Genomic DNA, 14,027 nt, shown 5'->3' with positions numbered 1-14,027 from the left:
CTCGGTTTTCTAACTACGTAGCTCCTTTCATTGAATCAAGAGAGAAATTACAAGAAATTATATCCGAGCTGAAAAAAATGAGCCTAAGAAGTAGCCTGGGAGATGAAGAAAGCGAATAAAAATTAACAGTACTTTTCAGCCCTTTCTAGAGTGTGTTGAAGAATATATCTATTGTACTTCATATTCAAGCAGTTCCAGTTCAGAACAGATATGGAGCTTAGACTGGAAAGGGGATGGAGGACTTTCGGTAAAATACGACGGCAACTGAATCAATGTGAGCTTCCTGTCTCTGGCTGTTAGCAATGCATTACTCAGAATGAAATTTACTCTCTCATATGCCTTCTCCAGATCAATAAATGCTTGAAAAAACCCTTTGTCCACTTCCAATTACATTTCTAACAAGCATCTTAGTGTGAATACTTGTCTCTCTGAACTCACTCTGTTCTTTACGCACCGACTCTTCTGTAACCTCTAGTACCTTCCCAATCTGTTCTCTGCCATAATCATTTCCTTGTGCTATCAACACCAAATAGTCGCGTGGTTTCCATACTCTTCTATCATCCCTACCCTTATATACAAGTTTGACTACACCTTCTTTCCACTCCTGATGCATACACTCTTGCACTGAAACTACTCTTTAGCTTTCAAATGTAGTCAGTTAGTACCGCCCCCCACCCCTCACACACACAGATAAACAAAAAAAAAATCTGCACTCAAGCCATCCACCCTTGGAGCCTATCGTGCCTTAATTTTTAACTGCTGAACAAACTGCTGCTTTGTTCTCTTTCCACTGCCTTTCTTCATTCCACCGGTCTAACTTTCCTCAGATAAGATATCAGGCAATGCCATTTCCTTGCCATATTCAATAACTGCAAAAACTGTTCTATCCATCTTTTCATTAACTCACTCCTTCTTACTAGTGCTCTACGATTCATCTCCATTCTTCCCGAGTTGATGTCATTTTAAGCATTTTTTTCCCCTCTGTACAAAATACATCCCTACTCTCCTGTTGCATGCTAACTAACTGTCTTCCAAACTCCGTGTCTAATTTCAGCCATGTTTCCGTTAACACTTGATTTCTTCCCTCTTGAACACATCCTTCCTTTCTCTATCACTAACCCACTCCATTCCCACTTTTATCTATATCTCAGTCTATAATATATAACCTATTCAGTTCGAAAAGCATGATGAAATCTTCTAGAGATAATAAGATTAAAACATGACATCACAGTCACTTGCTAAAATGAAATAGACAATTGAAGTGGCTGGGGAAGAAGTGATACCAAATTAAAAAAAAAAAACGTATTTTAAGAGGTTATGGAGTCTTTGCATCACGTCTTTCTTAGCGAGTCTTTTTGCATATTACGTCTCAACACTGTCTTGTATGATATTTGCATCATTTTATTATTGACACAGCTTGATGATACTGAAGTGTAATGTGTAAAGTAAATCGCTAGGGAGAGGTGCTGGAAATTCTCCATGCCACTTAGAAAACGGCCCTTCAACCAAAGAGACTAAGACCTCACGACTCCCCACAAACCAACAAGAAAACGGCACTACGACTCTCTAATAGACTTTACCAAATAACGTACACTCAGAGGAATAAGTATCTTCCCAGTGCTGGACAAATACAAAGCGGAAAAGTCAAACCATCTGAGGAACACAGTAGTGACAGGATTCTCACAGTGTTTCTCCAACTGTAAATTATCTTCAGATGGGACTAAGAACATAGATGTTAAAGTACTGACTGAATTTATAATGTCAGTTAAGCTAAACAGACGATTTACGCTGTATAAGAGAAACTTTTTGAATTGACAAAGTTAACTATAGCCTTCATAAACCGTTTCACTGTTAAAGTACTCTCTCACTGTAAATTAAATCGTCTGGTAGCAGTAAGAATAAATTAGTAAACACCTCCTCTCACTGAAGGGGGTAACCAAATGAGAACTCTGCCCCACGACCCAAACTCAGGTCAGCGGACGATACAGCCAGCCAGTGGACATGGTGTCAACAAGCAGGGTGTTTACTGGGATCTCCTTGCCGGCCACCCAGGCTTCCAAGAGGAGCGTGAGATCCAGGGCAGTATTATCGTTGCCTTGTGAGATTTTGTAATACTGCTTTTTGAGTTATTAATTTCTGCCTATTGCACCTTAATATTCTCGACGTTAAAGATAACCAGACCATACAAGGGAATATTAATGTGTAATAAGCTGAACAAAAACGTACGAGATAACGCTTCGAAATTTCTTGTCAGGATCACGACACAAGAAAAGAAGCGGTCATTGATTACAGACACTGTCGTGGCGTAATCTCTAGTGAAACAGAAAACTAGGTTGCTGCGTTGACAATGATAAGAAGACCCATATGATAATAGACACACACAAAAAAGGAGACTAGGATGAAAAAAGAACAAAATAAAAACACAGCCTGTCCAAGCATTATTGTGAAATTACATCTGCAACAGGAATTACGATGCGAAACCCTCGAATTGATGATCCAAGTCCTTGAATCAGTTCTAGGTACGACGGGTTGGGACAAAGGAATTTTTCCTCAAAGGATTATTCAAAACAAACCAAATGCCCACTGTTCTATTAGGAAAATATACATTGACCCTTCTTCATTACTCCAGTTTCTATCAAAGGGTTTTGAGCGCCTGCTGCACAGTCGACACTCAGTTTTGCGTAATATATAGATGTTTATTGTTCTTCTATTAATTCAGTTTAGAGTTAAGAAGGGCGTAACAAACTGTGACGATCTTCTTGTTCTCCCTCGTAATCTACAAGCATCAGTGGATGCATGACATGAGTAAAAATTTCTAAAATTTATTTAAGTTCCTCATTTGATTTTGTTAACAGCAAGGCATTGTCATTCGTAAATGATACAGTTAGGATTGGTGGTTCTGTTTCAGGTAGTTTATACCATAATTTAAAAAATAAGTAATAGACAGCAGCATGTAGTAGTTGATGATACTTGTATTCCCTTATGTACATCTAAATGTGTCGCACATTACCGCACGGTAGAGTTCTTGGTTGGGCCTCTATTCTTCATCTTTATTACCAGTGATGTGTGGCTTGGAATTTCATACAAAACTATTGCCTGTGCTGATGATACATAGTTATATGCCCCATTACTTTTGTTGAGGATATTCAGATGACCACTACTGTGAGGGATGATAGATTTTATTTTATTTTTTTTTTTGTGTGTGTGTGATGAGTGGAATATGAACTAAACCTTGCAAAAACTCAAAGTTTTATCGTATGATTCGTAGATCTAGGCCGCTCCTTTATTTCCATTCTGAAACTGGGGTAACGACTCTGATAAAAGAATGCACCTCAGTTACTGTCATTCTTGGTGAAATAACTCTCTTTGATTCACAGTTACATTCAGTTGCTTCATCAATATATGAAAAAGTTATCTTCCTACGAAAGAGTAGAAAAAATTAAACCGAATGATGTTTTTGTTCGGAATTACTTTTGTTCGATTATCTTATTTCTTCCTCGAGTACTGCTCTCCTCTCTGGCTCTCTGTTGCTGAATATATCTCGAGTCCTCTGGATCGTTTTTAAAATCAGTTTCCTGTAGTTTTTTTTTTTTTTTTTTTAATCCAATCTGAATCTGTATCTTAAACATCGTCTTATTATTGAGTCGCTGACCCTATTCATATTTCGTAATGCTGACCATCCTTTGCAAACTAAACTTCCACACCCTATCAGCCAGTTTGTGAGACCTGATATTAATTAAACTTCAAACCTGTTCGCGTGTTGTATACAGTGCCGTAGTGTACGAGTATAATACTCTTCGTGCTGACAAGGAGTCTGCACGGAGTGACGCTGTGCTCCCTTGATGGTGCACCTCAAACCTCCTCATATTTCCTTGCACCTCGCCGTGGGGAGGGATCCAGGTCCGACCCTAGCGAAACGCTGTCAACAGCAAAGGGTGCCAGAATGCCTACACGGTGTATGTGATGTACTATACCTGCGGGAGGGCCCCCCAAAAGCATCTGCCTACATGTGGTCGGCAGGTGTGCTCAGCCAGACAGGCCGGGGATAAGTAATAACAGCAATAATTACTGGTGTTGCTAAGTCCGTCAGTTTCTAAACTCTGGAATAATTTTCCTAATGATATCGTGAATATGGAGGGTGCTAGACGCTCAAAACTGGGGTTAATGCATGTCCATTTCGATAAATAAATACAGTATGTGTCTATTTGCGCCTCCACTGAGATCTCTTAATTCCGGGGTGATCGGACGTGTGTATGATCTTCAGTGGCTCACACTTAGTATCTTATGAACATAAAACTTCTCAGTTGTGAACCGACCGTGCATCTGATTACACCACCACCACCCTCAACCCCCTCATTCCAACAATGTGCTTTTGCAGCGCCCACAGGGGCGGTCAAATCCAGTGTGTCTGTAACTGTATCACTCACCCGCTGAGTCACTGTACCTTTTTGAAGGACGAACTCTGGCAATTTGAAACTGCAGAGTTTTATGAGTGTCCCATTACCATGTGTATGTTGACGGGAAGGGGCACTGGTGACAAGTTGAATGCGCGTCTGGGGAGTGTCTGAAGGGTGGGTCCAAAGACAAAGAACGCCTGGGACGTACTGGAGTGGTGGATACGGTTGAGGTGAGTGCAGCGATCAGAGCTGTCCTTTGTCTTGTTTGTTTCATTCATGCTAGCTCTTGATGATTATATTAATCTTTGGGTAAGGTTTTCGAAGTGGAAGAGTTAGACACAGCCTTCAATACCCTTCAGTTGTAAAGGCCATTACTATGTTGAAAGAAGTCGAATGGGAATAGCAAGAACTATATCAAAAGTACAGCATGCAACAGAGGTGTTAAAGAGGCAACCAGTGTAAATACTTATCTCTTATCCACTGTATATCACGTGCTTCACTGAGCCTTGTCACCTGCATTGTCGATAACACAAGGGTTCGTGATCTCGTCGGTGAAGGAGGCTTCTTAGCACCTTTCCCACATTACTTTATTTCCGCGAATGACACATTTATATTCCCTTGTTCTTTATTCAGTCTGTCAGTTCTGCATAGACACTTATACACCAGAGAAGTAAGCTGTAAGATGCAAATAAATGACTTCATATCGGTGTGGCAGCTAAGTGTGCGTCCGCTCTGCTGGCAGTCTGTTACCGTACACACATTACCTAACAATGAAATGGCGCCTACTGATCCCTAATTTGTAAATAGACGGTTGTGTATTGTAGTCTGAGGGAATGTTTTTGGGAGCTTTTCTTGCTAGTTACGAGCTTAAGTGATGAGTGCACGCACTCTACTGCCTTGAGCTACAGTGCGTGTAAGATAGTATGTTTATATTTTTGTCCTCACTCACACAGTTACCAAACACATCACAACTAAACTACAGTGAATAATAAGTGAAAAAGAAAAACATGATAATATTTCATAATTATTAACTGTTATGGGCATTTATTTGGTATAGAAAGTGGTTACGATTCTTCATGAACACAGCTCCAGATACGCTATAGCTAGGTGGTGTGGGAGGCGGGTTGCACTGGTGTGGAAGGCTGTGTGGGGTGAAGGGTGGAGGAATAGGGCGGGGTGATGAGAGAGACTAGGTTGGGATGGTGAGGGTGTCGGGGAGTAAGGCTGGATGGGGGTGGAGGGTGGAGTGGGTCGGGGTGGTAAGAGAGATTGGGTGCAGGTGATGGGTGTCTTGGAGTGGAGGAATGGTGCGGGGTGGTGAGAGAGACTGGGCTGGGGTGGTCTGGGTGTCGGGGAGTAAAGCTGGGTCGGGTGGAGGGTTGGGCGGGAAGGGATCGTGAGAAAGACTGAGCTGGGGTGGTGAGGCAGTAGGGGAGGGGATAGAGGGATACAGCTGATAAAAACGTTCAGTGACCCTAGAGTATGTCACACACACACACACACACACACACACACACACACACACACACACACACTCGTATAAAGGCAAAGCTCCAGCACTGCACCCTTACTGTCTGGCAAACACACACTAAGAGTACTGACTCCTTCACTGAAACACACATTCAAGCACGAGATTCAGCATAAGATGATATTTCTGTATTTCCCAGCAATCCTTTTTGGTAGGTCAGGGGTTGAGTTATCTGACGGTGTAAATGGTCTGAACTATGCATCATTCTACCACTGCTAGGATAGATAGATGAAATCAGTTTTTGTATGTTGTACTGAATTTCAGCCCCTTCAGTCTAGTGTTATTTATCTCCTTGTGATCCGATTCACCTTAAGATAAATTTTTCTGAATGGAAGGGATAGTTACAGTCTTTATGAATCTATACAATTTTAAGTTTGTCTTCATTTGCTGTTTAAAATAGTCTGATAACAGCAGTGTCATGAAAATGACGTACTGTAGCTGAAATGGTTAACTTTTATTATTTCAAATTAAAATATGATTATCTTTTCCAGGACTAACGGCACTGGCAATGGAGGAAAGCAACGCCATGGCTGAAGGTAAGACAGGCAGACTGACAGACGGAGGCCCGTCTTCTCGTGAGATTACGAGCCATTCAAGAGCCTCTTTATTAGTGACTGATTTTCATATTGCACCGTTTTTCTCATATGCATGATAATAATATCTTCTCCATGTCGACAAAGACTGCATAAACGGCAGACCAGAAAATATTACCTTATCATTTGCAGATATACGCTGGTAAGGAAGAGCTCTTAAGAGAGCAACGTAACATGACTAAATTGACTTAGAATCGCTTCACTTTCAAAAACCCCTTGTTCCTACCCTACCACTTTCTCTGTTTTTCTCTTTACTCTGTGGACAAACATCCTACAATTCCCTCTATTCCAACAAGACAAAGTAGTACCATCAGACTGATACACACTCCTCTTTACTTTAGTACTGTGTAAGGGAATATATTATCTGATTACCAGTCCTTTGACAAAACCATCTCTCAGGCCATTCCGTGCAATGTCTGGATCTATTCAGTTACTACATCTCATTATATCAGCATCTCTCCACACACTCCATTGCCAGGTGCTTTCCCTATTTTGATTTTTAGCACCGCACTTACATATGTCCTGCTGATCACTTCCCGCCGTCTTGTCTCCTGTTCTCCTAACAGTTATTCCACAACCATGCATTCAAGCATTGCTTTTGTGTTCTACATTATGCAGCTCACTAAAACGCTCTTCAGTAATAATAATAAAAAAAAAAGTTACCGGACAAAGTACTGTGCCGTCATTTACATTTTTTTTTTTACCAGACGATAATAATTAGTTATGGAGAGATAAGTCTTGGAAATAGAAGTATATTGTAATACGGGATATGTATTTGGTAAGATGCGGTAATTTTGGCTCCATTTGAACTGCTCACGGTAGTGTGAAATCGTGAGTAGTATTCTCATTGGCAGAGAAATTTCGTGGCAACTCTTTCATTGTAAATTATTTTGCATGCTTCACCTTAATGTTCTCTAGTATAATACCGCAGTCGTATTAATATCTACACAGTCTGCATCAGTAGCTTACAGGAGGGATAAGATGTAATATGTACAAGAAATGGCTGAGAGAGATACGTTACAGAACCCCAAATCCACAAGAATACCGACTCAGGACCCATAGTAGCTTCTACGTCTCCCTTGGACCCCTCAGCCCGTATCTACCCATCAACATTTATATAATAACTCCTTTGCCTCTCTCGGGCAGTGAATCTTCCTTCAGCGATATCTGTTTATCTGATTCACTTTCTTCCCTTGGCCCCTACAGCCTGTGGATCTTACTTTACCGAAATCTACGGTCGGTGCCTCTTGGTGGAGACGTTCGCTCAAGGGACGTGGTACGATATGAAGAACTTCTGCACTGAGACGGGTGGACGGTTGGTCATTCTTGACGACGCCAACCTCATGTTCGCTCTCGTCAGTTATATCTATGCCAATGGTGAGTAGGCTACCTGACGACGCTAACCTCTTGTTCTCTCTCGTCAGTTACATCAACACAAATGGCAAGCAGACAGTTGCTGCCCTCAGCTCTTTCGGGGTGCACCAGTTAAGTGGATATCATACAATAGTACATCTTGTCACTAGGGGGTACTATTGTTGGTTTAGGTAGCTAATTCTGTTATAAACCTCTATGAGACAGGAAATATGTGCGAGCAGTTGCATGCTGTTTTTCAAAGTGTGCTTCATATGATATATAAATACCCGACATAAGTATCTGTTTGTATTTCAGACTCATGGAAACAGTCACAAAAGAATCAGGTCAGAAGGCACATTGGAATCAACCTCTCTTTGTATCTTCACCATGTTCAAAGCCGACGAGAACGTGCTCCTATGCAAAAATGGTTGAGCGTCTCCTGGTTTGACGTCTGCATTTTTGGTAGCTTTGCGTCCATTTTTTACATATTTTGGATCACAAGATAATTCTAAAAGGCCTAAATAAAAAAAAATCTGAGAGTAATGTCTCGAGATAACCGTCCCAAATACATCGTATGTAAGTTTCAGATCAACTGATTGAAATATAAGTTCGTGAGGACATGGTAACGAGCGCTGGAAAGAAGAAAGAGAAGAAAACGAAAAAAAGAAGTTCCTTTTGTAACTATAAATATGCGCAACAAATATGATAATAAACACTAGGCAATGAATTTACAAAACATTAATAATGACAATAACAGAAATATAATAGTAAGGTGAAAGAATTGGCAGTAAAGATGCCTAGTTTTACTCACAAATATACGTACACCGGTAACAGCAATAGTAAGAAATGTCGTGCTTGCAAACGAATACATAGCCATTTAACACACGCTGCTGGTAAAACTATATCTTACATTACTAAAACAAATTCAGTGACAATATTACGTTACTCTAGTGATAACTTTATAGTGGAAAATTGGAAAACTGTTGAATACAACGAAATGTCTAAGGAAGGCTAATAAACGTTGCAATAATAACAGTAGCAGATGGTGACTTACGAGTGATTTTGTTCTAATATGCGTTCAGTGACGGACCACAACAAAGGCCTACACATGCATAAAACTGCTCAGCTATACCACGTCAGTCTCCTCTCCCACTGATACAGGCTGTATGAACAAAGCATACCATGTATATTTAACTATATCCACCCTTTCATCCCAGATTTATCATCACCACCATCATTATAACTCTCTTTCCCACTTAATGGAACAGCAGAGGAATGAATGAGTGGGAGAGCTATCAACAGAGTGCCCAGTGAAAATGGGCTATTCATTTCAAACACCTGTCCACGCATCCTGGAAGTCATTGAATTTTTTCATAGGTCAAACGATCCCTACAAAACTTTGCTTCATATTACTTGTGGGAATGTAAGGTAAAAAAAAAAAAAAGCGGGGGGGGGGGGGGGTGCTCCCTTGTTCACAAAATATCCGTACATATTTCATGCATCCCCTTCTGCCATCTGTTATTTCCTTTACTTCCTCACCTTCCATACCTCACATATTCACTTACACTCTCCATCCACCTTCTTCCTGTCTCTGCACCTCCTTCCACCTTCAAACTCACTCATATAACTACTGGATCGATACCTTGGATGTTTAACAAAACAACTCATACACACGTCACAGTATTTACTCTCTCTTGGCAGGTTTAGACGGTCGCAGTTACTGGATAGGCGCCTCTGACGTGGCATCGGAGGGTGACTTTAGGTGGGTGGACGGTAGAGCGGTGAGGATGGGTACACCGTACTGGGCAACACAGTGTCATAATGGACACCAGCACCGCCAACCCACTGGGGACGACGGTGAAAACTGTGTCAATATCTGGGCGGAATATAACTACCACTTCGGTGATACACAGTGTGGCGATACTTACGCAGCTGTCTGTGAGCAAGTCATTTAGGTATCTCCTCTTCACCAATCTACCGCACATTCAGTGCAGTGCTTTCTTATTTTAATTTGTTATTTTTTGCTACCTCACCTTGATTTTATTCAATTTCGGGGAGCCCTTGAACTGACGGATCAAAGTATGGTTATGTTTAACAGCTCAGTGTGAAGTTTGCTGAATAAAATTTTTTGAAAGTAGTGAGAGTCAAGGTGTCAGCCAGTTTACTGCATTTAGGTTAATGATGTTATGCAGTTTGTTTAACCCCATTACTAATATAACCTCCTCTTTTAATTATACAAAACTAATTTTTGATGGGGAAACCTCTCGCTATAAAGGATTAGAAATAATTCATTAAAGCCTTCCACTGTGAAAGGTCTCAACATTAAATATTATCTTTAGGTGACGACTGGTTAGTGGTATGAAGCGCTTAAGTAGGAATGCTCATGCCTGTAATGTGGGGTCAGGATTCCGGGAACTTGAATGATGAGTGAGTGGGTGTGTGGGTCATTCCACTAGGGCAGATTTTGGTTAGTTACTCATTCTATATTTTTTTCTGGCTCACTGGACCCTATCTGACCCTTATCCTGGTGTGAGACAATGGGTCTGGATGATGATGATGATGATGATTATGATGATGATGATGATGATGATGATTATGATGATGATGATGATGATGATGATAAAACAGTTCTGACATCCTAGGACTGGAGAATTTGATTAATAATATTTCCCCTCTCTTGGTAACTGTATCTACTAGTCAAATTCCATGCAGACTTATAAGGATAATGTGAATATTTTTATACACTTAGTCCTTGTTACATGTTTTATTATTATTATTATTATTGTTGTTGTTGTTGTTGTGGTTGTTGCTGCTGTTGTTATTATTATTACTATCATCACTGGTATTAATCCTTAAACCTCGATGATATTCTGTATTTTATTGTCGCTATTTCCACACAATTCACCTTGGGATGAACTTTCCGAACTGAAGGCATTAAGTACAGCCTTCAGAAACCCTTTTATTACCAGGGGATCACTCAAGCCAAATCAAACGGCATAGCGATAGTAAGAATAAAATGTAGGCATCGTGGTGAAGGGGTAAAGTCCACAGTAACTAAAAAAAAAAATAAAACTGCGAATCAAACCTCCTCTACTGAAGGCAGGAGCTAATGTTCTTCGACACTTCTCTACAGGCTGTGCTAAAGGAAGGTACTTAATAAACTGTTTTTCTAAGCGATGGCAATATGAATCACAGGCAAAAGAATATGAGAAGGAAGGGAATTTTATCGTTTGGAGAGGAATGACCATATGGAAGGCAGGGCACAATGTTGTCTGAGGACTGTTGGTGATTTTCTGCTCATTACTGTACAGTACTTATAAAGTTGATTTTCCAGTTTCTCTTAAATTGAAGAACCTCTTGTATGGGAAAAGTTGTCATATTTTGGAACTTATGCTGACATGCAATGAGGACTTATTCTGTTACTTATTTGTGAGGGAAATTAGCGGCTCACTTGAGCCCGTATTCTCGTCGAATTTGTCGGTTTTCTAGCATCTCTACTTCAGAGATTTAATTTGCCTATTTTCACCTCTGTATTCTTCCGTATGCCTTTTTATGTCGACATAGTTTACATACACATCGTACAAGAGAATGTTAACGTGTCACATGCCTAAATCCTAGAGGCAGGGAACATTTACTAGCCAGCCTCCTTGATCGAAGAAAATAAGATCCACGATAGGAGAGTGTACTGTTCACGGCCCAATGGTACTGCTACAACAAACTACCGTTATAGTGTGCCTTATTTATGTCTGTTTTTGATGTTATTTCTTCAGTAAATTACAGAAATATTGCCACTTAAAGCTTTATTTATACCTACAAAGTAGAACTCCCGGCTTCCTCCCAAATTTACGAAAAAGTAGAGATACTTTCGAGAAGATCGCCAACATATCATTAGACGAACTGTAATAGAATTAATAAAGATAGATTTACAGAAGCCAGGTTCAAGAAAAATGTGACACAAATTTTTCTTACCAGTATTTTAATCACTGCTGTAATTGGCACCTGCTGTACCAACATGAATGATGCAGTAAAGAGTGGTGAAAGGATGGATACCAGAGATGATGCCTGTAATCAGATGGTTGGTATTAGAAAGGCGGTCTTAAGCAGCTGCACTATTCATATACCAAAAATTCAATAAAAATACCAGTGGTGTTCCTCTCAGAGAGTTCGCAAAATGTGCAAAGGCAGAAGTGTGGCATTTCGTAATGTTAGATAACTAAAGAAAATGACATTATATTCTTATTTCTTAACAAATACATTTATTCAGTATGGATAACACACACTGAGTTTCTGACTCTATAATAACATCTTCAAAACTGAATAGAAGAATTGATTTGCAGACTTTACTACGGTATCACTCACCTGCAGACACTTAACAAATAATAACATATCTTGAAGGAAGAGACTCGGGAAACTTTGTGTACAGATGGTGCTCTTACAAAAAGTAGCCTCCGTATCTAGTACTAATATTTCGATATTGCTCAAGTGTTTATAATATCACTGCAGTTTTAGTGAAATCAAGTAAATGGGATGACCTTCAAAGTCAGCCTCCAGGGGGAAGTGAAAACCTGTACATTGAGTACAAACTGCTTAACTACAGAACGTTTGCTCGAACTTGGAAAAATCCCTAACCTGTTTCAGTTCAATTGATGGCCAAGTGAAGCTAAATCGGATAGCACGTTAAGTAACAAGAGAAATTCATTCATACACCATAACCCGGACTCAACGAATTTCATGCAGCCACAACTTACATGGGAGTGGCCCGGTTCCGTCAGGTAAAAACAAACTGGCCAATGGTAAATCTTGACTTTGGTGCTAGAGTTGTCACTACTGGTATGCAATTACCCCCTTTGTCTCGCGATCCATCAGTGCAGTATTTAGTGTGTATATCTGGGCTCAGATTAACTACATATTATTCCTGTAATATCCAAAGTTTTGTTGTACAGCTGCGGCCCGGAATATCTATATACTCTTTAGTCTAATAATTATGAAATACTTAAACCATATTCTGAAAATGCTCTATGGTCTTCGAAGATCGCATCACTGAGTTTCGAAAGCCATCGCTCATTGTCTTGTTATTCTTCGTAAGGACGTGGACCGATATTAGTGTCCACAATAGAACAGAGAGATAAAAATAAAGACAGATTTTTCACTCTTTTCCTAGCCTTTCTGCAGAAACAATTTTCACTAACGACCCGTCACAACTGATTCCATACTCAGTGAATTCAATATCCCGGATCTCCTAGCCTTGTAAACAAATCAGTATCTCCGCAGTGTGTCATCTTGCATGTAACTTCAGCACTGATCTGATTCTACTTTACTCTTCCCAGTTTTAACGTCACCTAAAATCGCGATCTCTCTGTTGAGCTGCAAAAATACAGTAATAATACACTATGGTGCTAGTCATGAGAATTGTGGAAAAGATATAGCCGTAGTATTATCTATTTTGCCACTGTGTCTAAGGAAAAAAGGTGCAGAACGATACAAATCTTTACCAAATCAGATTTGATGAAATGAAGCTTTTCCTTATCAGTTGCCTCCTAACATTAGCGTGGAAGTTTGGTGGTAATGAGGAAGTGAAGATACTGAAAAAAAGGAAGTGAGTGTGGTTATCGGAGAGATAAGGGGTGACATGATAATAAAGGGATGGAGTGTGGCTGTGAGAAAGAGAAGCGTGAGAAGGTTATAAAGGGAGGATGGATATGTGGGACAGCCAGTATAAAGGTATCGTGTTACCCTTCATTACGGTAGTCAGGGCCGAGCACCAGTATTGTTGTCAATATTGTGGCTGGTCCGTTTCCTGCCTTAACTCCTCTACCTCACCTCAGCAACCCCTCTGCCTTACCTCAGCAAAGCCTCTGCTTTACCGCAAGAATCCCTCTTGTTTACCTCAACAATCCCCTTGCCTACTTCAATAACACCTCTGCCTCACCTCAGCAACTTTTCTGTCTCATCTCAGCAGTCCCTCTGTCTTACCTCAGCAACACCTCTGCCTCATCTGAGCAACCCCTCTGCCTCATCTAAGCAACCCCTCTGCCTCACCTCAGCAACCCCTCTGCCTCAACTCAGCAACCCCTCTGCCTCAACTCAGCAACCCCTCTGCCTTATCTCAGCAACACCTCTGCCTCACCACAATAACACCTCTGCCTCACCTCAGCA

The 14,027-nt window shown here is 40.5% G+C and overlaps 1 protein-coding gene across 1 annotated transcript; it reads left to right on the top strand.

Moving 5' to 3' along the window:
• The first annotated feature begins 1,940 nt into the window (after window positions 1-1,940).
• Window positions 1,941-9,826, top strand: LOC145413258 (perlucin-like protein). Its single transcript, XM_080282988.1, has 4 exons — window positions 1,941-2,082; window positions 6,417-6,461; window positions 7,725-7,895; window positions 9,573-9,826. Exons 1-4 carry the CDS (start codon window positions 1,941-1,943, stop codon window positions 9,824-9,826), a joined length of 612 nt encoding a protein of 203 aa, XP_080139114.1.
• The last annotated feature ends 4,201 nt before the right edge of the window (window positions 9,827-14,027 follow it).

This window comes from Coenobita brevimanus, chromosome 95, assembly GCF_032717465.1.
Source record: "Coenobita brevimanus isolate Jiangsu-jjx chromosome 95, ASM3271746v2, whole genome shotgun sequence".
Classification (NCBI taxonomy): Eukaryota; Metazoa; Arthropoda; class Malacostraca; order Decapoda; family Coenobitidae; genus Coenobita; species Coenobita brevimanus.
Note: the sequence above shows the minus strand (reverse complement) of the source record. Positions and strands in the feature narration are given on the sequence as shown.

Coding starts and splice junctions, on each gene's coding strand:
- LOC145413258 (XM_080282988.1), top strand. CDS start 1,941: ATGAGAACTCTGCCCCACGACCCAAACTCAGGTCAGCGGACGATACAG. Junction 2,083..6,416: donor GGAGCGTGAGATCCAGGGCA/GTATTATCGTTG, acceptor TATCTTTTCCAG/GACTAACGGCACTGGCAATG. Junction 6,462..7,724: donor AAGCAACGCCATGGCTGAAG/GTAAGACAGGCA, acceptor TGGCCCCTACAG/CCTGTGGATCTTACTTTACC.